Source organism: Sitophilus oryzae, unplaced genomic scaffold (genome assembly GCF_002938485.1).
Source record: "Sitophilus oryzae breed Bouriz unplaced genomic scaffold, Soryzae_2.0 scaffold_562_pilon_pilon, whole genome shotgun sequence".
Classification (NCBI taxonomy): Eukaryota; Metazoa; Arthropoda; class Insecta; order Coleoptera; family Curculionidae; genus Sitophilus; species Sitophilus oryzae.
In genome coordinates this window covers 882,534-909,439 of record NW_022147154.1, presented here as the reverse complement: position 1 = coordinate 909,439, position 26,906 = coordinate 882,534, and the positions used below count along the sequence as shown (strand labels likewise).

Here is a 26,906-nt window from a genome sequence, read left to right as displayed (position 1 = left end):
TACTCGCGGCAAGAGCTTTATGGTTGAAATATGGCAACCTCGGCCCGCTCGTCGAGAGACGACGGCGACGCGACGGGACGAGTCGGCAGCTTAGTTTAGTACTCACACAGAACAGATACAAATCTGTTCTGTGCTTATAGTCAAATGTGAATAAAACAATGAAAAATGTCAATGTTACGTGAATTTCATAACCTATTGTTGAGTTATGTCAACTATTTTTCTATGGATGTCATTATTCTTATTATACGAGGGAAATGTTGAAAACCCTTCTCAGCATTTTCGATGCATTGAACAATATTTATAGCTGCCAAGTCGTAAATTATCAATTACTTATTGAGGAACTTATAGAAGAAGTAGTAATTTTCATTAAAGAGCAAGATAACGCACCAAATCACAATTTTTTCGATTTTCGAGTTCGATAAGCAAAACGATCCTTTAAGGCAACCGTTTTCAAAGCGCTTAGCGCTATCAGTAAAGACGTCAAGCGCGTCAGATGGAATACCCAAATCGTTAAGCTACATTCTAAATCAATTCGCTGGCCGAGTCGTACTTTGGCACGCAAGCTTATCTTATGTACTTCAGTGTACTCATTCACAACAAAATTCGACGCCAGAGTGCAAGTTGGATTGAAAGCTAGTTAAGTTCGCGCTCAGCGAAAATTAACGTCATATACGCTGAGTGTATAAAAGCGCTTAGCGTTTTCTAAGTTACAGAACTGGGGCCCAGTTGTGAAACTGTCCGTAATTATTATTGAATCCTGATTTTTAAAGAATTGTAAATAATAGTTTTAAATTAAATTTGATTTTGAAACAGTTTTTACTAAAGTAAAACAAACCAGATAAATATAAATATATTTAGTATTTTCGAATATCTTTGAAACAATTAATTGAACAAATATGGAATAAAGTTTATCTCTACGATAACGACGTTTATCTGAAAATATATATATCTGTGTATTACAAATTTTGAAATCTTTATCACACTTGCATTGAGATTATTCAAGCAGGCAATAAAATCATTTATGTTTACCTAAGTATCAAACACGGGAGAAAGTTTTAATTATAAATATACTTTATATAATTAAGTATGAGTTGTGACTTAAAAGATGTAGTGCCAAATAACCTCGCCAAGATAATAATTATAGTATCAGTAACTTTAGGGATGGTATGTATTTTGGGCATATAATTGATATTTTAAGTAACATTCAAGAAAACAAATAGAAACTTATCTTTTTTATACAGTCTGTTGCATTGCCGACCTGAACATAGGAAATCCCATGTAAATTTTAAAAATGATGAATAGGTTTTTCCCATTTTATTTTACAGAAAAAATTATTTCAAAAATTTTACTTCTTAAAATGAAGCTAATTGTCCATTTTCAATAGATTCTAGGAATTCCTTTTGAAGTTATGAAAGATATAAAAATACTATATTAATTGAAAAAAATAATCCGGTCCTTTATGGAACACAAACAGGCCACCTTCAAGTTCAATTTCTTATTACCTTCTGTTACCTTTGCTTATTACTCATTGAAAAAATCTATTTAATGTCATATTGACTTATGTGTCAAAAATAATTTGTAATATAATATGAATTATATAACTGAAGAAAAAATCTAATACGATGTATATCTATAATAGGTTGAAAGTGCTGCATGGTTTGTTCTAAGCTTAATATCAATCTGCTTCTTTAGAGGATACATTAGACCTTCCAAATCAAGCGAGTACTTTCAAAGTGATGTCGGAAGAACAATTTATGACTTTTATTTACGTAAGTAAAAAATAATGTAATAAACAGATGTATTTATGAAGTAGAGGGTATGTTCTTATCTTAATAATAGATATATTGCTGATTTATATCTCTATTTAAAAAAAATCAAAGATAGTACTGTATAAAAATAAAGCAAGTGCAATTCAATAAGCGAACATGCAGTTTTTTCCAAAAGTACGTCAACTTGTTTGCATAGATAAATGAAACAAGTTTAGGTTGGAAAGTGCTCATAAGGACAATGTAAACACTATTTGGCGCTATCATAGGCGCTATTCTTGCAACGGTCGCGACCCAAAACTTTTGATAATTTCGGAGCGGTTCGGCTTTTTCCGGAATTATATCGCTAAATACCGTATGATCGAATAAAAACGGCGTTAACGATGGCTATGAAATGAAGATCGCTGTCATTTTATATGTAAAATTATATGGGAAATGTCATCGATCGTCATTTCCAAGCCAACTGGACGCCGTTTTTTTTTCGATCATACGGTATTATTTATTCAAATTTATTATTATTTTCTTTTAATTTTATAAATAAAATACAGTATGTTGCATACAAAAAACTTTATTTTATATAAGGACATGTATGAAACCTATGAAACATTGGAAAGCCCGTAAAAATTTTGGGTCGCGATATTATTTTGGGTCGCGACCGTTATACGCGATCTGGCGCTGCTATAGCGGTCGCTAAGAACAACGGCAAACAAAAACAGAAATAATTTTTTCTTGTCAAAGTCAGAATCTTCAAAAATCATAATAATCTTTCAAAATCTAAACCGCTCTCATTAAAGAAATTCCGAAAAGTGTTTATAACGTCCATTTTCAAAGTAATTATTGCTATCTTGTGAGTTTAATTCAAGTTTTATTTACTCCAACTGGTGATAATTGTAAAAAAGTGGCATTAAAAACTTAAAAAGCTGTGCTGTGAACTGTGAACTGCAAAAACCATCTTGGATCGTGGCATAACGTCGGTTTCCAATGTTTCATAGGTATTTCATACATATCCTTATATAAAATAAAGTTTCTTGTATGCAACTTGTATTTTATTTATAAAATTAAAAGCAAATAATAATAAATTTCAATAAACAATATTTGGCGATATAATTCCGGAAAAAGCCGAACCGCTCCGAAATTTTCAGAAGTTTTGGGTCGCGACCGTTGCAAGAATAGCGCCAAATAGTGTTTACATTGTCCTTATGGGCACTTTCCAATCTAAACTTGTTGCATTTATCTATGCCACGATGGTTTTTGCAGTTCATAGTTCACAGTACAGCTTTTTAAGTTTTTAATAACACTTTTTCACAATTATCACGGGTTTGGGTAAATAAAACTTAAATTAAACTCTCACAAGATAGCAATAATTACTTTGAAAATGGACGCTTTAAACACTTTTCGGATTTTTTTCCATGAGAGCGGTTTAGATTTTGAAAGATTTTATAATTTGTGAAGATTCTGACTTTGACAAGAGATATGGACAAGTGACAATGGGCGCGTTCAGGGACGGTCAGCGGCTGAGTGGCTGAGTAAGCGGTTTCCCTAAACGGTCTCTTTTTACACGCAAAAACAGTCAGCCGCTGTGTTCCCTGAACCCGCACAATTATTTCTGTTTTTGTTTGCGGTTATTCTTAGCAACCGCTACAGCAGCGCCAGATCGCGTACAACGTTCGCGACCCAAAATTTTGACGGGCATTCCATAGATAAATGAAACAAGTTTAGATTGGAAAGTGCCCATAAGGACAATATAAACACTATTTGGCGCTATTCTAGCAACGGTCGCGACCCAAAAAAAAAAATTCGGAGCGGTTCGGCTTTTTCCGGAATTATATCGCCAAATATTGTTTATTCAAATTTATTATTATTTGCTTTTAATTTTATAAATAAAATACAAGTTGCATACAAGAAACTTTATTTTATATAAGGATATGTATGAAATACCTATGAAACATTGGAAACCGACGTTATGCCACGATCCAAGATGGTTTTTGCAGTTCACAGTTCACAGCACAGCTTTTTAAGTTTTTAATGCCACTTTTTTACAATTATCACCAGTTGGAGTAAATAAAACTTGAATTAAACTCACAAGATAGCAATAATTACTTTGAAAATGGACGTTATAAACACTTTTCGGAATTTCTTTAATGATAGCGGTTTAGATTTTTTGAAAGATTTTATGATTTTTGAAGATTCTGACTTTGACAAGAGAAAATTATTTCTGTTTTTGTTTGCCGTTGTTCTTAGCGACCGCTATAGATCGCGCATAACGGTCGCGACCCAAAATAATTTCGCGACCCAAAATTTTTACTGGCTTTCCAATCTAAACTTGTTGCATTTATCTATGGGGCATTCCAATCTAAATTTATTTCCTTTATCTATGCTTGTTTGTTCATTTGATATTCTTCCCGAGCTTCTAATTGAGGCGTCAAGTTGCAAAAACCGTCTTATCCCAAAAACGTTGTTTCGAGATAATAAGCAAAATCTGTTTTAACAAATGTCTCAAGCGTTATTGTACAAAAACGTGTCTGTTAAGTGGAATCATTATTTTGATTCTGGTTTTTGTAAAAATAAAAATTATTATTTAATTTCTAAAGAGAAAAAACACAAAAATAATTGGGATAAGGCGGGTTTTTGTTGTAGTATATGCATATACTGCAACAAAATTAAATATTAATTTTTATTTCTACAAAAACCAGATACAAAACAATGATTCCACTTCATGGACACGTTTCTTGTATGCGTTTTGTTTTGAGGGTTTTGCTTTATTAAAATTAGGTAAGGATTTGAAATGGATAAGACGTCAGTAGTAATATATTATACTTATGTAAAATGCCTACAAAAAATGTTTACAAAAAATATCTATTTTATTTTTTAGATTCTCTTACCATGCAAGTGGCGAAATACCCGATTTTATTAATATTAATAACAATATTTTTTTGCAGATCGTGGATTTGAAGCAACGCTTAAAAACACTATGGCTGAATACCCCTTAGTTATTACTGCAACTCCCTTCTTTGCATTTATGATAGTCTATTTATGTTTAAGTTTGTGTCTTCTGTTAAATTCAAGTTTTTTATTGTGGGGTAAGTATCGTACAAATTTGAGGGCTTTATGAATTTTCGAAAAGTAGTTAAAAAGGAAAAGTTAGTTAAAATTTAGTTATTAATAAATATACCTATATTTTCTAGCAACCTTGAGTAAATTCAAGCGGCTTTATAAAGAGAATGTTGGCATTTGGTGCATTTTAACTGGAATCATTTCATTTATTGATATAATATTAATGATTTTATTTGCCATTAACTATGTCCATATTAAGCAATTTCAGGATAGTCATGTAAGTTATTACACTAAGTCTTAGAACGTTCATGATCTGTTATAGAGTAATTTATGGTATCACGAGAATTATAAGGGTGTTAATAACCGAGGACAAAGTTTCTGTCAATACAATCATTGCCCGAGGTTATTAACACTTTATAATTCCCGTGATACATAGATAATTTTATTTCTTACTGAATTTAGTATATTTTGCCCTATTTTAGAACAACACAAATAACGTTACATTTATTAATCTTCCGGTATATTTATATTAAAGCTGCTGGTAGAAACTTTTTTTGTTGCCAAGTTAGTATTGTATTAAATGGCCTGTTTATAAATTGAAGAGTAGAAATACCAAAGGCGGTAAGTGGCAAAATGATTTTTTCGAGATAAATGAGAAAAACACAGTAGAACTGAAACTAATAAATTTTTGAAATATCTTTTAAAATACCTTTTAAAATATCTTCTAAAATATCTTTTAAAATATCTTTTAAAATATCTTTTAAAATATCTTTTAAAATATCTTTTAAAATATCTTCTAAAATATCTTTTAAAATATCTTTTAAAATATCTTTTAATATATATGATATACATAAACAATAGACGCTTTCGCTTGGCACTTGTAACTTTTGTTAGGACATACAGCATAGTATTTATTACGTTTCTAATGTAATAACTTAATATTGAAAAATTTGGCACTTACCCCCTTTGGTATTTCCACTCTTCAATTGACGGTTGTTGTCAATCGAGTTCAGTTTTTTGGTCAAAAAACGCCTTTTGCACGAATTCGGCACAGGTTCGAGTTCGTTTCCATTAAAATTGAGCAAATATTAAAAAAGACTGAAGAAACACAACAAGCGTCGTTACTTCCACCTAAAAGTTAATCCGTTTACCAAAAAGAATATAAAAAATGCATTCAGTGGCTGGGACAGAAAAATATTGCAGCAGGGGATGTCGATGAAACTGTTCTCTTGTAAATTTATTATATGTGACATTAAGGATGTAAAAAATTAAAAATTATTAGAGTAATTAGAAGAGTGTCCATTTTTATTTTATATTATTACACAAAATCTCTATTGTATTTGTAGGTTATTTCCTTAGAGGGAATCAGAGGGAATTAAGGATTTTAATTGAATTGCTGTTAATAATGTCCCAATGGAGTTATAACTCTATTTTTGGTTAATGTAACCATGCGAGACGATATAACATATATTAATTCAGTAAGAAATAAAATACAGGGTGGTCCAAACTGTATTCCGGAAATTTCGGCAGCATATTGTGCAGATAAAAATAAGTAAATAAGTTCTTATAAATATATGTCTTAAAATGTTTCTGAGATACAGGGTGTATAAGTTTCATTTTTATGACGAATTTTTCCAAATAATTTTTGAAGTAACGTCAATATTTGGATGAAAATTGGCGTCTGGGAGTTTTTTGACATGAGAAATTTTTGGTTTTGATGTCAATATGGCTCCTACTTGTGGAGGGCACCACCTATATATTTTTTAACTGGTTTGAAGAGTAATAACTTTTCGACCGTATCTGTACAAAACTACCGAGTAAAAAATGTTTCTTGGTAAAAATCGCTACGAGTTATATGGTTCTTGGGACATTTGAAATCTAAATTATCAATACCAGTCATCACTGACATGTATTAAACATGTTGACTAAATAGTTATTAGACTGAAATCGTGGATTTGAAATATTTTTGTGCTAAAAGTTCAACAGAAACTGCTTTATCATTATTTTTTCGAAGAAAAATTTATTATTAATTTAAAAAAATAAAAAGTTTCCAAATTTATAATTTCAGTCAAATAACTATCTAGTTAACATGTTTATTGTTTAAGAGATATATTTTACGTAAAATGTAAACACGGAAATGTATTTTTTCACTCAGTAGTTCTATACAGGTACGGACAAGAAGTTATTACTTTAAAAGTGGCGTCCCCTGCAAATAGGAGTCACATTGAATTTCAAAATTAAATTTCTCATGTCAAAAAACTGACAATTTTCATCAAACAAAAAACACCAATTTCATCCAAATATTGACGCTACTATCTAATAAAAAATAAGCTTCTACACCCTGTATCTCCGAAACTAAGTATTTTCGGACATACTGCCGAAGTTTCTGGAATACAGTTCGAACCACCCTGTATATTTCGGAGTTGCTAACTGATTTATAATTGTTAGAACAGTCCGCGTACTGGTAAGACTTTTTTAGTTTTTCTGTTTTACTGCGCATTTTTGTACGAACTGGTCTTTACCTACTGCCAACCTACTGCCTCCCTGCGTCCTAGTAGACGGGAGTTAATGATTTTACCCTTGTTTTTTATACATAATCAAGGATTTTACTTTCTTTCCTGTTTATTATCGGCGTCAGCGGTGGCTATGAAATGAAGATCGCTGTCATTTTATATGCAAATTTATATGGGAAATGTCATCGCCTGTCATTTCATAGCCATCGTTGACGCCGTTTTTATTCTATCATACGGTACTATGCCTTCGTTTCAAATCTCTAGATTATTCTATGAACTGTTGACTTATTCGGTATAGGTTTGTGTGAGAAAGTGAGCTGTGAACATACCCGAAACAGACTATTTCCAGCAAAATGTCATTTAATCAGCTTAACTTTTTCGGAAGTGGTGAAATCATGATTATTTTATACAAAATTACTCTATTTGGTACCTTCAAATCTTGTAAATAAAATGTGACATCGAATTTTAATTGTAGCTTTCTCTGGGCCGTATTATAGATTTTAATAAAAATTTGAGGATAGAGTTTTGCAAAATGCAGATAACTGCCGATTCCGAACAAAACGGAAAGGTATTAGCACAGAACAGATCTGTATTAACACATGACAGATTTGTATCTGTTCTGTGGTATTAAATTTAAAGCCTCCTCAAAAAAGTCTAATACAACTTTTGCATAAAATCATCTGGGGAGATATTTGATATATATTGAGATTTGGAGATATATTGAGATTTTTTAATTAGAGCCATTTCAAAATCTACCTGGAATTTCCGATGTCCCGTTTTCCGATGCACCCCACGGTATAATAATATTGTTGTCTGTTTTAGAATGAGGGTCGTAGTCCAACTGACGCAATTGTCCGTACTGCTACGGTAGTTGTAATGACTTTATCAATTCGTGGATATGTGCTATGGATTATAAATGTCGTATTTGCTGTTTTAATGGGCTGTTTTACTTACCGGTATTATAAAGAGGTAGGTAATGCATTTTTCAATAAAACATTTAAAATTCAACATATGGTTTTCAAACTTTACCGAGGGTTGGAACCACTGTTGGAATTACATGTACATTTTCTTGGCAGTCGTTGCCATTAGTCTTAAGGCGGTCGACCATAATTATATGGTAGACATTGGCAGTCTTGTAAAACACTGCCAATCTACGGGCAAAGATCTAATCGGCAGGCCAAGCCCGTAGATCAAAATACGGGAGTTTTGGTATGTTACAGGCCAAATTCGCCGGCCGGATGTTCTAGTGTATGGAGGACTATTCAAATAATTTTTTTTTCAAACGTGACAAAAGTATTAATTTTTGCGACGTGATCGACAATACAAAAAAGTCATTTTAACGCCTAGGCATAAAAGTACGAAAATCATAACGCATAGATAAACGAAAAAAGTTTAGATTGAAAAGTACTCATAAGGAAAATGTAAACACTATTTGGCGCTATTCTTGCAACGGTCGCGACCCAAAGCTTTTGATAATTTCGGATCGGTTCGGCTTTTTCCGGAATTATGTCGCCAAATATTGTTTATTCAAATTTATTATTATTTTCTTTTAATTTTATAAATAAAAATATTGTGTGTTGCATACAAGAAGCTTTATTTTATATAAGGACATGTATGTGAAATACCTATGAAATATTGGAAACCGACGTTATGCCACGATCCACGATGGTTTTGCAGTTCACAGCACCGCTTTTTAAGTTTTTAACGCTACTTTTTTATCACGGGTTTGAGTAAATAAAACTTAAATATCACAAGATAGCAATAATTACTTTGAAAATGGACGCTTTAAACACTTTTCGGAATTTTTTCAATGAGAGCGGTTTTGACAAGAGATGTAGACAAGAGAAAATTATTTCTGGTTTTGTTTGCGGTTGTTCTTAGCAACCGCTATAACAGCGCCAGATCGCGTACAACGGTCGCGACCCAAAGGGCCTGATGAATAAATAGAAGCAATTGCTTTTTCTATAGAACTATCTTTGTTGGTTGTTTACAAATTGTATAAGTCTATTTCAAGAAATTTAAGTAAAAGCATTTGCTTAACTTTTATTCATTAGACCCAAAATTTTGACGGCCATTCCAATCTAAATTTATTTCCTTTATCTATGTATATTATTAAACTGACTTCAATGAGCGTAACCATAGTTTCTTGATATATAATTACATACAAGGTATGACTTTTAAATCTTTTTATATTAGATATTTGGAACGTTTGAAATTGTTTAAAAAAAATATTTGTGGCGTTTGAAAAAAAAAGCATGTTCTATTCGGAGTAAAAATGACTTTTTGTGCCTCGCCTGTAGTCAAACGTCAAACGTCGCCACAAAAAGTGTCATTTTTACTCTTAATAAAACAATTTAATGGTAGTAAATTTAATAATAGTGTATTAAATTAACAGAGCACAAAATACATTACTTACATTGTTAAATATGGAACAAAACGTCTAAAGGAAAAAATTAATATAAAATGCATTTTTTATTAGAATACAAGGCTCTTACTAATTTATTATGTAAACTCCAAACTAATTTCTAATTTGTTTTTTTCAGGATACGCTACTTCATTCACATATGTCTAGTGAGAGCTAGTAAGTTACAATATTTTATTAGTGATATGACGACTACTTTAATTTTTACATATCTACTTTAGTCTGTAAATATTAAAACATTTGGCAGCGAGCTATAGGCTTGGTGCATTCTCTACCGGTGCTGCCACCATCGGAGAATATCGAAAACAGCCGACTAAACAAATACACGGGTTTAAACTTAGATCTTATAGGTTTAAACAACAGCGAGTACACGATTTTTTAATTTCATCAGAAGGTCTAACTTGTATTACAATTTATTACTGAAGCTAATAAAACTTATTAATTTAGTAACAATACGCCGGCTGCTTCAACTACGGTAGCGATCACAGTTTTATGCACCGGTTTTGCTAGTCGGGACGTTACTAGAGCTATCTAGATTGTAACGAAATTTGTTAAAGGAACATAATAATTATAATTCGTCGTCCATAAAAAATGTAATCACTAGTTGATTAAAAAGAAGTATACTATTAGTATTGATTAAATTATATTTTATCCTAAGGTAATATGCCTATTTCATATGTTGAGTATGTAATAGATACTTTGTTTACTTACTTATTTCGTCGAACTGCCTGAATCCATATTTGCTTTTGATCAAATCGCTGTGGGAAAGCTGGGAATCAATGTTGTTCCGGGAGAGTTGTATTGAATGTTATTGCACCCAACAACCAGGCAATTATGCTGTCTTCTTCGTGTTGACATTTTTTCAATTTTATTATCATTTGAAATTGCGAGAACATAACGTATCGCCCAATTTGGGTTCTTTTTCACTTAATTTTTACTAACCCAAACTTCGTACCTGAGAATTTTATAGTTTCAATAACTGCACTAGTAAAAACTAGAGCTCTTAAATACACGACAAAGCCACTATTTTAATATTATTTCAATGCGATCAACCTGAACGGTAACCGAGACTGCATGAAATACAGTCGGTAAATAGAATCGGGAAGTTCTGATATCTGCCATACCTAGTGCTGCTGTCGAAATTTTAAAAATCAACTGAAATGTGTGCACTAAGCCTATAAGTACTAAATATACGAAAGCATTCTCTGTTTCCTTTAATTTTTTAGTTCGACGTCAACATCTTCGAGACTTGCAAATAATGGAGATTATACTAGCAACTTAATTGGTGAGACCTATCCACGTAGTTTCTACTCAGGACTTCGTGCTAAACTTTCTCATAGTCCTACAGCTAAATTTATAAGGGCACTGAATGAACGTGTTGTAAAAAAATCTAACGGTGAGTAGTATTTGGGCTTAACTATATACTATTTCAATAATTAAGTAATTACTGTTACCACAACTATTATAGTTATATATGCATCAAGGGAATTATAAAGGGAACATTACCGAGGTTAATTTTTTTTTCCAAAGGCCTATGACCCGATGGACAATAATTGGCTGGAGTTATAACACTTTATAATTACCGTGATACATAGGTAATATTATTTCTTACTTTGTCCCATTTTAAAACGGCAGAAATGTTACATTTTTTAATCTTCCGGGATATTTGTATTAACGCTGCTGGTAGGAGCTTTGTTTATTGTCAGGTTATTATTGCATTAAATGCCTTCTTTATAAACTGACTGTTGTTTTGTCATTCAAAAAAACGCCTTACATACGAATTCGGCACACGTTCGAGTATGTTTGCATTAAAATGGAGGAAATGTTAAAAAAAGCTGAAGAAGCACGACAAGCGATTCTTCCACCTAAAAGTGTAACCATTTACCAAAAAGAATATAAAAAATACCTTCAGTGGCTTGGATAAAAAAATATGGTAACAGGGGATGTCGATAAAACTGTTCTCTTGTTTTATTATTATATTATGACATTAATGATGTAAAAAAATATTAGAGTAGTTAGATGAGTGTCAATTTTTACCTTATATTATTTCTCAAATATATCTATTGTATTTCATATTACCATAGTATAATGATATTACCTCGAAAAGATAGAGGGAATTATGGCATTTTAAGTCCCGTTAATAATATCCCAAGGAGTTAGGATTATAAGACGATATAAGCTCAGTGGCGCATCCAGAGTTTGAGTCTAGGAGGGGTAGGGGTAATATTTAAATAAATAGATTTAAATTAAATTTTCTCAAAGGTATTGTGAAAAAAATATGGAAAAAATAAACTTAGATTGTTCTGGATTTCTATTTTGATTGATATTATTAATTTATTTTGTGACAATTTTATTTTATACCAGATTTTCTATTTATAAATTTCTTCCTGGGAGGCGTAATTACTTCCATTATATTAATAGAAGTAAACGTTTTGATTCCATGTATGAAATACTAAAATTGGAAACTTGATGTAGGTACAATCAAAATTAACTCTAATTTTTCCTCGAATTGTTCTATAGATAACACTACACCATCTTCATCGAGTATACAAACGAAGAATCCAGAGCAGACAGTCTATGACAACGTGGAGTCATACATACCACCACCCTTTATTCCAAGGCCAGATTATTCACCACCTCTTTCTCCAAGAACAAGACATCTAATTAGACAAAGAAATAACATGTTACAAAAAGATTTCAGTTTTAATAAAATATAACTGAAATGTGCATATTTTTATTTACTTTTATTTCGTTTTGTATAGTTTTTATGGCTTAGTAAAATTAGTTCACGATATTTTACTAAGTCGAAATTTAAATACTTTTATTATGTGATATTTATTTGCAGATATTAATGTTTGATTTACTTAAAAAAACTAATTAACTTTTAGTAAATAAACTCATATTATCTAACAGTTTTATTTTATTATTTATGCCTTAATAAAAAAAACGGCACCATCGACATCGACATCGAAACCGACACCGGTGTTCATCGCGATACCGGTGGCGAGATAAACACCGGTGTCGAGATAAACACCGGTGTTGAGATCCCGATGCTGAGATCTGTGGAGTCTTCAGGAGATTTCTACTCGCTAGTCGGACAACAACGGTTCCCATCATCCGGTCAGTGCAGCGAAACAGTCGTGCAGGCCTTTCTCCAAAGCAGCAGAGACTACCCCATTTTCCATTTTCCATCTACTGAGGTGTTCATTGAAGAGACAGTGTCCTGTTAAAAACCCCGTGACAATTCGAATATTGTTCTTACATAAATCTAGGAAAAACTTTTTGCCTAACTTTTAATCCATAAGGATACTTCGAGATTTTTCACTTTTTCCTTCCGTTATAAGCTTACAATTACCTGAAATTCAAAGGTTGAAGATTGTGGAACTTTAAATTTAAATATTTAAGATTTAGTACCTTAGAATTTTAATGATCTCTTAGACAGTCACAGTCGAAACTGAAGAACTTTGACCAGCGATAATTCATAAACTATGAGGTATAATAAATATATTCTACATAGATATCAATTTAATACATATATGTGTTTTATTTCCGGTCCGTTTTTAGTAGCCGAATAATAAATCTTTGTATGCAGAATACATTCAGTAATAGGTGAATATGTATAGAACTTTCACCGCCTATTTTATAATAGAATTGTTTAACCGATAAAAAAGTCAGTAAACATCATTGTAAACAGGGTGTTCAGCCTATCGTGTGTAGAACGCGATAAATGAACGTAAAACCAACAATATTGTTAATGATGTAGTGTATTTTAAGTTTAGTATACTGTATTTTGACGAAAAACATTTACATATCAACGCGCGCATAAAATAATTAAAATAAACAATTGGTAATCGCGGTGAAGGTTTTGCGTACGGTCAGAACATTTTTTTGCATTTCGAGGTCTCCAACGAGAGAATGATTTTGATTCCATATTAGCAACTAGGAACATAGGCTACACTGAATAATTTTGATTGAAAATGATACAATTTGTTTTTAGTGCTTTTGTTTCAGTGCGTAAATTATTTCAAGTGACTTGCAGTGTAAATAAAAAAGTAATAGATTGAAATACGTTCAAAAATAATGCATGTACGGGGTTGCACACTTTACTACCACTTTACAATTGAACTAAATTATTGATACTTATGGACATATATAATGTGAGTATTTTATTTGTTGCTTTTAACATTCCCTTATGAATAAGTTTTACATGTTTTTAGGGTTCCGTACATCAAAAGAAAAACACGGAACCCTTATAGGATCACTTTGTTGTCTGTCCGTCCGTCCGTCTGTCTCTTAACACCCTTTATCTCGGGAACGCCTAGAGGTATCGAGTTGAATTTAAAACCATATACCCATGTCTACAGACAAAGTCCCTTGAAGCTGTGAAAAAAATCAAATTTCTCAGTTAACGTAAAAAAATATACGGCCGTTTATGCCGCAAAAAACGTATATTTCGACACTCTTAAGGGAATCAAAATTTATAGAGTATTTTCCGTTGACCTAGAATTATGAAATTTGGCAAGTAATACCTCTGGGAATACCGTCTTATACAAATATAGGGAAAAATCTGAAAACAATAGATTATGTAATTAAATCATAAAAAATATAGTCTTTATTTAAAGTACGTAATCAATCATCGAGGTTAAGCAACGGTATGCGCGGTCATAATTGTATGGGTGACCAAATATTGTAGATTTTTATATAGGGTGGTCTGAATTGTATTCCCGAAACTTAAGCAGCATATTCTGCAGATAAAAATAAGTAAAAAAGTTCCTATAAATGTATGTCCTAAAATTCCTAGTTTCGGAGATACATGGTGTAGAAGATTCATTTTTATTTCTATTTTTTCCAAATAATTTCTGAAGTAAACGTCAATATTTGGTTGAAAATTAGTATCTGCGAGTTTTTTGACATGAGAAATTTGATTTTGATGTCAATATGACTCCTACTTGTAGAGGGCGCCACCTACACCTTTTTTAACCGGTTTGAAGACTAATAACTTTTCGTCCGTACCTGTATAAAACTAGTGAGTAAAGAAATATACATTTGCGACGTTATTTACGTAAAAAAGGTCTCTTGGTAAAAATCGCTATGAATAATGGTTCTCGAGATATTTGGAATCGAAATTATCAATACCATCCTAATTGGCATAAATTAAATATGTCGACTAAATACCGTATGATCGAATAAAAACAGCGTCAGCGATGGCTATAAAATGAACATCGATGACATTTCCCATATAAATTTACATATAAAATGACAGCGATCTTCATCTCATAGCCATCGCTGACGCCGTTTTTATTCGATCATACGGTAGTTATTAGACTGAAATCATAAATTTGAATTTTTTTTGTGCCAAAAGTTTATCATTTTTCGGAAGAAAAATTTGTGATTAATTTAAAAATATAATTTTTTTTAAATTTATCATTTCAGTCAAGAAATTTTGAAAATTGATTTTTTATGTAAAAAATGATGGAAATGTATATTTTTCACACTCAGTAGTTTTGTACAGGCACGGACGAAAAGTTATTACCCTTCTTAAAAACAGTTAAAACATGTAGGTGACGCCCCCTACAAATAGGAGTCATAAAGACCCCGATTTTTATTCAAATATTGACGTTAGTTCAAAATAAAATTTAAACTACTACACCCTGTATTTCCGAAATTAAATATTTTAAGACATACCTACACTTATACGAACTTTTTTACTTTTTTTTATCTGCAGAATATGCTGCCGAAGTTTCCGGAATACAGTTCGGACCACCCTGTATATCAATCGGTTTTAAAACGTTCTTCGACGTCTTCCGATACCCAGTCGCCATTGCTCCCTATCTAGCCAGAGGTCGTTTTCGAGCCCTCGTTCTTTTAGCTCATTGGTTGGTGTCCAGTTGAGGATCTGTTTTGGAAGCCTCTCCTCTGACATTCTTTGTACTTGGCCAGCTTTTTTTAATCTTTTACTAATTTGTACAGATAAGAGCCGTGATAAAGCCGTATATTTTTAATTAATTCACCAAAGCCAAAGAACAGGGTCTTTATGCAAGGAGCGGCAGTCCAAATTTTGAATTGAGTTAACCATGTCATGCGAGATATTGTATGAAAGGGCTTCATTGGCACAAGCTTAAACAATTTTTTAATTATTTTTATGATGTATAGTTTTAATTATAGGTTTCGGAAAATGAATTTCGGGAAAAGCTCTAAATATAGTTAAATATTAATAAAAATAGATTCACTCATTCACATTTTTTTACAACTTTTCTGATATATGTAGTGTTTTAAACCATATAGTTTTAGTAAATAAGAAATAGAATGGCAAACCGACTAGGGCTTCAAATAAAAATAGTGTACTAAATGCAGAATTATGCTGAATCTAATTAGATATGTATGGAAAAATGGGAAGTGCAATTAAAACAAACTTAAAACTTTATTATAACTTTTATTTGGGGCGCCCAGTATAAAACACAATATTTTTAGGAAACGCTCCGTTATCAACCATGCAACATCTACATAAAATAGTTTATCATATCATTGTCGACAACGACGATATTGGACTTCCTCGTATTAATGGGTCACCCTGTATATAATAATATACCTACTGAATTTCTTCGCAATTATTTATTTAGACCCTGTATATTTTGTCAGTGCCATAAAATATTAAAGATTCGGTAAATAATGGGACATTTTGAAGACCGAAAAATATCCGCCCAGTGAATGTAGAGCCGCAGCCGCCAATTAGACTGGTAGAACACCCTGTATCGTGCGCCGAGTCAATACTATTCAGACAGGCGTCGCGGCGTCGCGATGCCCTACGCGACGCACCAGTAGGTAAAAAACTACAGCCTACATAGAACAGCTGTTAGTGCCTCTCAAATAATGTTACTGGTTCAGCATCTCTTTTTGAACTATTTTATTAATAAATTAATCTAAGTTTTATTGGCTTTACGTGTCTTAATTATATATTATAGTTTATTTTTTTCAATAACCGTATAACCAGCTAGGCATTCCTTTATTTGTATTTAACAATAGGAGATGAAGTGCTCAGAAGACTGAAGTGCAATAATTATTATCCGCAAATACATATAATATTTAAAGATGATTTTTAGAACAAAAGTGAACGATATAATATATATTTAGTGTAGTTTCTCGTGGTGGTGTTTGCGAGCGTTAACCAAAATGTCTCTGAATAAATTATTATTCTCGTTTAAATAACAAGTACCCCTCCGAAATAATGCGACGACAGAGTCATCAAAATATCCAATCGCAAATACAAAACAGCGATGACGAATGTAGTGACTCTATATCTAGCCCAGTAAGTATAATATGGTTCTTCGTTTTTTTTTCAAAATAAACTCTTTTACAGTTTTTTTTTCATAAAACTCATTTATTAAAAGTTTTACAGATATTAATTTTATACAGGATGTTTAAAAAAAGGTGCCATCTCTCGTGGGGAAATTCCTCACGTAAAAATAAGATTTATTTTTTATATTAACATATATGTAGGTCCGATTCTGCTTTGTTTCGTAGCCACAAGGGATTAAAGTATTCAATTTTTTTCGATTTATTATAATTTTTAGAATTTACAGGATTTACCAGGAACTTGCATATTGTGATATTACCACATATTACCGAAATATTTTCCTAAAAAAATGTGTCTATGCCACAAAAAAACTATGTTTTGACACTCCTTCAAAATTTATAAGGCATTTTCCGTTGACCTTATAAAACTAATCGTGCCATGTGGGGTATAGTATGAAGGGACTTCTTTGGCACCAGCTAAAAATATTTTTAATTTTGCTTATGTATAGTTTTCGATCTATGAGGAAGAATGAAATTCTTTTCTCCTTTTTATAAGTAACTAGCGTGTACCAGCGATTTCGTTCGCGTCGAATTAATCATTTGTAATGGTGATGATACAGCAAAGCAAGAATTTCCATTAAAAACTGGATAAAATTTTCTCACATTTATGTCAGCATCAGAAAAAACAATATGGCGATATTATTATATAACTTGGTAATATTTGAGGGGTAGTTTCATCTCGTTGGAATTTGACTTTCGAAAAATCCGTCTGTCAAAAATAAGCTTTTCACGTCAAGCAGTTTAAGCAGAATCGTGATTACTCAATGGTCATATTTTATGAAACATCCTGTATAAATTTATAAAAAATCTTAAAATATGTAAAACAACAAAATAAAATATACGTGTTTAAGAGTTTTTCCGAAAAACTAACCGGTTTTTAAATAAAAATATTTTAATATTTGAGGGATAGTTTCACCCCCTTAGAATTCGAGTTTCGAAAAATCCTTTCTCATCGAACCTCTACACCCTAAAGTCAATCTGTTTTCCAAAAATCAGCTTTATGCGTCAAGCGCTTTAAGCAGGATCGTGATTAATCAATGACCAGATTTTTCGAAACACCCTGTATACATTTTTAAAAAATCTTAAAATATGTAAAAAACAAAATAAAATATACGTGTTTAAGCGTTTTTTCGGAAACTTGACCGTTTTTTAAATAAAAAATATTGTAATATTTGAGGGGTGGTTTCACCCTCTTGGAACTGGAATTTCGAAAAATCCCTTCTTATCGAACCTCTGCACCCTAGAATCAACCTGTATGCCAAAATTGAGCTTCTTACGTTGAGTGGTTTGAGCAGGATCGTGATTAATCAGTATGTCAGTCACTTAAGGATTTTATATATTAGTATAGATAGGTACGTACACACTCAGGGGATCGATTTGGTATCCAATCAAAATAATTCACCTAAATTTTTAGCTCTTTAACTCAAACGGTTTTCGAGATTTTCGAAAAAATCTGTTTTTTCAATTTTATTTTTATTTTTACAGTAAAATTCAAAATTAATTAATAATGATGATTTTTTTTCTAATTCTTAGAAGTCTAAGACATGAAAAAATAATATGATCATGATTCTTAAAAGAGAAAACGATTTTTAGCGGAGGAAAGAAAATTAAAATCTTCAATTTAACTTTTGTGAAATATGTCACTCACTAAAAATCGCCAGAAAATGTCTTTTATACTTCTTTACACTCAGGAATTTTTTAGACTTTTTGGAAGTGGTGGAACAATATGAAAAAATTAAAAACTAATTTTTTTCTAAAATCTTCTCGGACTCATTTTTTTATAATAATTTTTATGTTTATTTCTGGCAAGGATGTATTTTTAATGAAAAAATATTTTCTACGCACTTTTTTAAACTAAACAAAAATATAAGTGAGTTAAAAAAAACATAAGATTTTGGAAAAAAATAGTTTTTAATATTGATCCACCACTTCAAAAAATTCTAAAAAATTCCTGAGTGTAAAGAAGTATAAAAGATTTTCTGGCCATTTTTAGTAAGTGACATATTTCAAAAAGGTTAAAAAATGAAGTTTGAGTTAAAGAGCTAAAAATTTACGTGAATTATTCTGATTCGACACCAATTCGATCCCTTGAGTCAGAGTCAAAAAAGCCGCGGGGGCAGATTTCACATATTAATCCGGCTCTACCCTTTGTACGCAACCCTTGGTGGGTGAGAACTCGCACTTGTCCGTTTTTTTTTGTTATAGGTACTTCATTACAAAAATTAAGAAAAACTATATGTAAAATACAACATTTTATTTTTTAGGCTCAAATTCTAGAAAGAGTACAATCGGATAAAGTGATTCTGACAAAACCGGAAGAAGATCGCAGAAGGCGAACGATAATTGTCGAAAAAAAGAATGGGAATTTTGGTTTTACGATTCAGAGTTACGGGATACATTACAAAAAAGAGAAGGAAATCGAAATGATAACATATGTAGACTATGTAGATTATGATGGACCAGCTTATAGGTATAAACCATAAAAATTCGGTTTTACGTTTACAATAAGTTAAAAAAAAATCATTTGTTTATGAAAATACGCAGAGTATGTATATTTTCAGAAAGTTCATAACAAGACAAATCAAATAAAAATATAATATACAGTGTAGTGATGGGCAAAACTGTTGTTTTTAGATAACAGTTGAAACTGTTATAGTTATTTATAAAAAGCAGCTTAAAATAACAGCTTAAAAATAACAGGTTTCTTTATTTCCTCTTATAAAGACAATCAGGGGACATACTGTATAAACAGGGGTAATATCTAATTATAGTATTTCAAGAGATTAATTTTTCTTAGTGCGATTCCAAATAATTTGAAGTCTGTATAATTTAGCCTTTACTTGTTTTAGTAGTTGAAAAGTAATCTTTATTTGGTGTATTTTTAGTATCTATTGTTTGTTGTATCATTATCTCTGAATAGTAAATTTGTTTTTTGAAGAGCTTTAAATCGCAGCAAAACCAACAAATATATGTACTTAATTATTATAATTATTTAAAATTAATATTATACTCAATGTGTTTGCTACCTTTTAAACAGCTTTTTTTTTAACATAGTGTTTTTATTCTTATCACCATCTATAACAGTAATAGTCTTAGACAGTGGTGAAAAATACAAAACTATGACTTTGCAACTACTGTATTGTAATAATTTAAGACTGGGAAAATTTAGAAAAACTCAAAACTTTTTTTTTCTAAAGCATTTCTTTAGAAAAATATACATATTACTAAATAATTAATTAAATTGTTATTGCAAAATAAAAACACTAAATCACCATAATACACCAAAACACTTTTACTTTTACACTGGACGCGCGTTTCGCTAACCATGTTAGCATCATCAGCAGATGATTATAAACTCTCAGAAGTTTACGCGCGTCCAGTGTAAAAGTAAAAGTGTTTTGGTGTATTGTGGTGATTTAGTGTTTTTATTTTGCTGTGTAACACCAAAGGTTCCAACCCTCAACTGTAATAAATTGTTATTTCCATTTTTTATTAGGTACTTAAAACAAAGTATCTAAAATGACTGCTTATTTTCTATACGTTATTCTCCAACCCGTTGCGAGCCTCCATCGACAATCGACCGATGCAGCAGCGTTACTTTCCCACTCTTGTTATCTCGACCGCCAGGCGTTATGCGCGCAACTGTTTCAAAAAAGCTGCTTCTTTTATATCCTATTATTTTGAGCCATTGCAAGCCCAACGCGACCATCGACCGATGCAGCTACGTTCGCCGTAGCGCATTCCCCCACATTCCCCACTCCGTTATCCGTTGTATCAGGTTGTATCTCGCCGCCTGTATCGATGGTTGTCGAAATAACATGTTTTCCATCCATACTAGTTGTTTTTTGGAATTGCTTCGAGCTGCATAGAATTTCGTGGCGGTGCAGAGCGCCGACTTCGTTTCACGAGCGGTCTACGTGTCGTTATTTTATATCTGTTATTTTTTAGAAGTAGTAACGGTTGCGTTATGTTATTTCTAAATAATTGTTATAAAATAACAGACAGTTAAATAACAACCCATCACTAATACAGTGTATCCCATTTAAAAAAAATCTTATGTTCATACAACAGTAGCATAGTGATGTGAAAACCGCATCTTTGTAGCTCTAGTCATAAACGAGAAACACTTTAAAAGATCCGAAAATGGGACACCGTCTGTACATTTAGTCATATTGTCTGTGCCATTATAACAACTTAGAAAAATATGTATTCTTTAGGGCTGGAATGAGAGAGGGTGATGTTATTCTATCCATAAACGGAACAGATATGGAAAAATCTGATCATAAAACTTTAGTAAATTTTATTAAAAATTGTGAATCTCGTATGAGAATGGTTGTTTTATTTGAAGATTGTGTTAGGAAGGTAATTAGAAAAGAAACAACACTCTCCATTAATTTATAATAGGATATATCTATGTCTGTTCAGCGATTGTTCAACGATACGTCATCATTATTTGTCAAAAATATGCGTTTTCCGCCGTTTAAATATGACCCCAAATCAAATGACAATGACAATTACTAAAAACAATGTGCAGTAATTTACGAAATAGGGTAATGACGTCACACCAATCTGTTTCATCTGGTATTCAAGTGAAAGAGAGAGTGCGAGAATATATGACGTCACGTTGAACGATGGCTGAACAAACAATATTAAATATTAATACTTTTAGTATTACAATTTCCATTTCTACGCAAATATTCGTTTTTAGGTAGAACTCCATATGCGTTATATTAAGTTGCAAAATATATTAGAAAGCAAAATGGAACAGTTAGAGCGATTATGCATCAAAGAAAGACAACTTCTGGAAGGAAAGTGGAAAACGCACAGTCTCCCAGCTAGAAAAAAAGCACAAAGTAACAACAGCGGACCTTCAAATTCTCAAGGTATTTCATATAAACCAAAACTAGGTTTGTAGGTTTATTCAATGTTCTGGTATGATATTTTCTTTTAGGGTATTATACATTTTGTAGACCAACAGTTTCAACAGAAGATGTCGCAAAAATAATCCAGTGCAAACAACAACCAACACCACCATTAGTTTTTGCTTATCAGTACTTGGATAGTACTTACCGGTACATGTTGCAACCTTCTAGCAGTTCTAGTGGAGAATATTTATTAACCTATGAGCCACAACGGTATGTTATAAGTTATAAGATGAATATTTCTGTCAAATGTTATACAGTTTTTAAAAATTAGCAGGTTTTGTATAAATATACAGGGTGGTCCGAATTGTGTTCGGGAAACTCCTACAACAAATTCGGCAGATAAAAATAAATAAAAAGAGTTCGTATAAATGTATGTCCTAAAATGCTTCGCGTCACGTCGGTGATACAGTGGGTGTAGAAATATTATTTTTATTTCGATTTTTTCCAAATAATTTCTGAGCTAACATTGATATTGTTTCATGAGTTTTTTGACATGAGATAATTGATTTAGATGTCAATATGACTCCTACTTATGGGGGCGCCACCTAAATATTTTTTAACTGTTTTGAAGAGTAATAACTTTTCGTGTCCGTATCTCTATAAAACAACTGAGTGATAAAGTATTTTATATTTTTTTAACGTAAGAAAATCTCTTAGTAAAAATCGCTGCGAGTAATGGTTCTCGGGATATTTGGAATCAAAATTATCAACATTATTATCGATTATTGACAAAAATTTAACATCTTGATTAGATAATTAGTTGACTGAAATCATAAATTAGAAATGTTTTTGTACTAAAGATTTAATGATAAATTTTAATATCAAATACTCTATGCTAAGATTAATTATTTTAAAGGCAAGTTGCTATCTATTTCAAATACCTATAATCTTTGAAAAACCTGGACGGTTATTTATTCATCAATTTTTGCGGAAAGCGAAATCTATAACAAAATACGGGGGAATCCATTAAAATGTAAGAAATTAATTTTTAATATAATGATTCAACATTTATTGGCGAATTTTGTAATTATTTATTTTATCATATAAATATTCTATGCGGTGTAAATTACTATAATTTCTATATTTTTTAGATGCAGAAACAAAAGAGATGAAAGTTTTATAGTTAAAACTCCTTGTGATCCTACTCCTCAAAAACAGCAATCAAAATTTCAAAGTAGTTCAGAAAAGTCAAAGAAGGGACACGGACCGTGCCATAGTTATAGTGGTCATTTATGTAATCCTTGTATAAAAGCGAATCCTAATAACGGTAAGAAATATTAAAAATTAAAGAAGTCTAGATAATTATACAGGGTGCTACAAATTCGGGGTACGAGCATTGGTATCTGGGTAACTGCAATACATACGAACATGTGGTTAAATTTGGGTTCACCAGGATGCCATCAAAAAAAGTTTTTAAAATTTCAAAAGGATTGCTGAGTTTTTTGAATGTTGTTGATAATTAAGTAAGTTACATAATTTTAGGAGACAATACGAGTTTAGAGGCCTACGATTTAGCAAGCCCTTGCTGTAATTCTCACTGTGTTCCAGTCAGAAGAAGATCGAGAAGTCAAAAAGACTCCCATTCTAGAAAAAAGGAATCAAAGACTGAAGAAACTCAGACTGAACCTCAACAAGTAAGTGTAGTATTGTATAATAATATATGTTTAAAACGTCTACTACACGACTAATACCTGACCACATTACTCATACTACTTTGGAATGAATTTAGTCGTTTACTTACAATAAGATACGTAGAAGTGTATAGTATCAGTAACTGCACTAGTAAAATCAAAATACTTAAATATTATAATATATATAAGATTTCATTATGATTTCAATGCGATCAGCATGAACAGTAACAGGGACAGTTCTGATTTCTACCGTATTGAGCGCTGCTGTCGAATTTTTGTCTTGAAATACGTCAAGCCTATAATAAACCATATACAGGGTGTCCCATTTTCGTGTGTTTTGCAGGATTTATTGTTTATGAGTGGAACTTCAAAGATGCAGTTTTCACGCCACTGTGTTACTTTTTTATGAAATTAAGGATGGCCATAAAACATACGAAAATAGGACACCCAGTACATATCTAAGTAAAATATTAGAGATATTTACATTTTGCTCTTTTTTTGTAGGAACCGCGTTGCCTTACATATTTATTTTTCTATTATAATACAAAAATATGTATTTTTCAGATTTCCCGATCGAGGCCTCATTCCCAAATCACTCCGACGTCCTCGACAGGAAACAGCCATATTTACGCATCAATGCCTCGACGCTATTTTAATATAAGCAGTGCTTTAGTTAGTCAGTGCAGTCTTCATTCCTGTACTTCTAGTGAAATTAGCAACGTAATGCCAACAACAGTAGGCGATAGCAGTGCTAATAGTTACACGACATCATTAAGTACAGATACGTTATATTGGGACGGTTCCTGTGATACTACTCCTAAACAAATGAGCCAAAAAGGAAACTTAAATAAGCATGAGCCTACTCAAAGATACTCACAACACTCACAATATTCCCATGATCCAGTTTATATGCCGTATAATCAAGTTAAGCCTAAATCTTGGGATAACTTAACAAATAAATCTTTTGGAGGATATGGATTTGGGTATCAGGCAAATATTTCTCGTAATCCTCAAAAGCAACCTCAAACGACGCTGCAATACGTTAGAGTTGATAAAACTACTCAATATACTCCGCATACTCAGAGGCGATATTTTCAATCAACTAAATCGACTGAAAGTTTATTATCCGTTTCAAACTATCCCAGTGAAACTTTGGCAGATTCAAGTGTCAGTTGTGAATGTTTGGAATCGACTACACCTGATATGGGCGAGACTCGATTATTTCAGAGTCCCCGACCGAGCGATGTGAGCCCTACAGATTCTAATTTTGGTTACTACAGTGCCCGTAGACGATCTTCGAGAAGTGAAGGACTGAATAAAACTAGTTCCAATTCGGAAGCAACTAGATTATGAGTTGTTAATGGTTTGATGTTGTTAAGGTCAAAAACAATATGAACAAACGTAACATAATAATTTATACGCTTTTTTATATCGAGTTGCTTAATAGATAATTAAAAATTTCATATAATACATACAGAGCTGCAATAAGTCAGATTCAACATGACTTAAAAGTCTTAAGTCATTTCTAAAATCAAATTGATTTAAATCTTAAGTCGAATTCAACATAAAGTTTAAATTATTTAAATTTTAAGTCATTGACTAAATCGTTTTCTTTCTAGTCAAATCATTTTCGTAAAGACTTAAAATCAATTTAATGTAATTTAGATACTTTTTATGACTTAAGTCTATATTTTTATTTAAATCACGATGATCTGCGAGTTAAGTCGACAAAATGACAAAAATCATAATAATTATAACATCAAGTCAATAAAGCCAAAATTCAATTTAAGTACCTATTTTTAATTTTAATATAAATTTTCTTGTATTAGCGATTAGCCTTTTTCTTAGTACCTATATTAATTTATTGTAGGTACAAATGATACTAAAACCACATAAAATAAAACGGTTAACTTTCAAAATAACTACAAACACAAAAATATGTTTTCTTTAAATTAACCCATTTTGTATGACTTATATATGCAGGGGTGGATGGGAAAGTGGAAACCGGCCCGGGAAAAACAGACAACCGGCCCAAATCCATAAAAACAAAATGACCATAACGAGAAACATATTTTATTTGTTAATATATGAGTAAGGGTGTTTTTCGCTCGTGCGAAAAAGCTCTTTTGCCTCCGGTTTAAAAAAAAAATTGTCTTGATCAAAATTTTCGTAAAGACCAATATTGGGTCGGTCATCTGAATTTTTACTATAAAATGGTTTAGTTTTACAGGGTTCTACTGCTTTATTTCCATTATCGATAACGGTAATTTGATCTTGAATTGGCTACGATTTTGAGGCACGATTTTGAGAAACTTTAAGACTTCATCATTTAAGAAATACATTACATTTAGCTTCTCGGGTAAATACTTTCTTACACATTATAGAAAGAAATTCTCTCTTTTCTGTTAGGTTAGCAGCAGTCTCGTCGTGTATACGTATTTCTAACTGCAGCATTTTTTAGGTTATTATATAGTTCTTATCACGAAAATTTTCCTCTATAAGTGCTTTTCTACATTTGGCATCTTGTATGATAATGCCATGACTCAAAAGAAAAAAACCTAGGCAACACCTAGGCAGTGGATATAAATGTGTTCTGATGTAATGCTATGTTACAGTCCATAATAAGAATATTTGGATTTACGAGACATATTAATATTTTATTATCTAATCTAGTTTAAACCTTATCTCTGCTGTCTCAGTAATTTTTAGTTACCAAACCAAATTCAGTTTAGCAACGTTTAAAACAATTTAGACTTGGCTTTTAGTTGTCAGACTTGGCTTTTAGTCCGTCTCCAATTCAAACCAAACATATATATGTTTTCTCCGTCAACCGCAGAGTTCGCGTCAAATTCGTCTACCTTTTTACAAAGTGGAGCTCAAAAAATATTGCACCGAGGCCCCCATTTAGATCGAGACTATTTAAATTTACCTAATGCTATTCATTCTTTTTTCTGCTGCCAGTCAGTCATATTTATTAGTTATTAATAAAGAATAGTGGGTAAAACTATACAGGGTGAGTCTTAAATAAATACAAATATTTTCAGGGGTGGTATATTTCGACCCCAGGAACACGTCTATGAGTTTTTTTTTGCAAAAAAAAATGTTAAAAATCGAGCATTTTCTTTTAAATATTCCTGTATATTTTAGAAAACTTTTTAGTTCCTGTAACTTCCTGTTCACCGCAAATTTCCCCACGGTATAGTTTCTTAATCTCTGATATTACGGCACTAAAAGAGATGCAA

General features: G+C 31.8%; 2 protein-coding genes across 4 annotated transcripts; both read left to right on the top strand.

Annotated features, from left to right (window-relative positions):
• The first annotated feature begins 767 nt into the window (after window positions 1-767).
• On the top strand, window positions 768-12,667 carry LOC115887334. The gene is made up of 8 exons (XM_030906739.1): window positions 768-1,164; window positions 1,640-1,769; window positions 4,706-4,846; window positions 4,952-5,097; window positions 8,156-8,302; window positions 9,877-9,914; window positions 10,982-11,151; window positions 12,276-12,667. Exons 1-8 carry the CDS (start codon window positions 1,087-1,089, stop codon window positions 12,470-12,472), a joined length of 1,047 nt encoding a protein of 348 aa, XP_030762599.1. The 5' UTR covers window positions 768-1,086; the 3' UTR covers window positions 12,473-12,667.
• Window positions 12,668-13,619: 952 nt separating this feature from the next.
• LOC115887333 lies at window positions 13,620-25,735 on the top strand. 3 transcript variants are annotated; one of them, XM_030906737.1, is made up of 8 exons: window positions 13,620-13,912; window positions 19,373-19,578; window positions 21,326-21,470; window positions 21,817-21,991; window positions 22,060-22,243; window positions 23,125-23,300; window positions 23,516-23,667; window positions 24,229-25,735. In XM_030906737.1, exons 1-8 carry the CDS (start codon window positions 13,898-13,900, stop codon window positions 25,015-25,017), a joined length of 1,842 nt encoding a protein of 613 aa, XP_030762597.1. In that variant the 5' UTR covers window positions 13,620-13,897; the 3' UTR covers window positions 25,018-25,735. The 3 variants fall into 3 exon arrangements, with proteins under 3 accessions (XP_030762597.1, XP_030762596.1, XP_030762598.1); XM_030906736.1 differs by lacking the exon at window positions 13,620-13,912 and adding an exon at window positions 16,608-17,061; XM_030906738.1 differs by lacking the exon at window positions 13,620-13,912 and adding an exon at window positions 19,124-19,313.
• The last annotated feature ends 1,171 nt before the right edge of the window (window positions 25,736-26,906 follow it).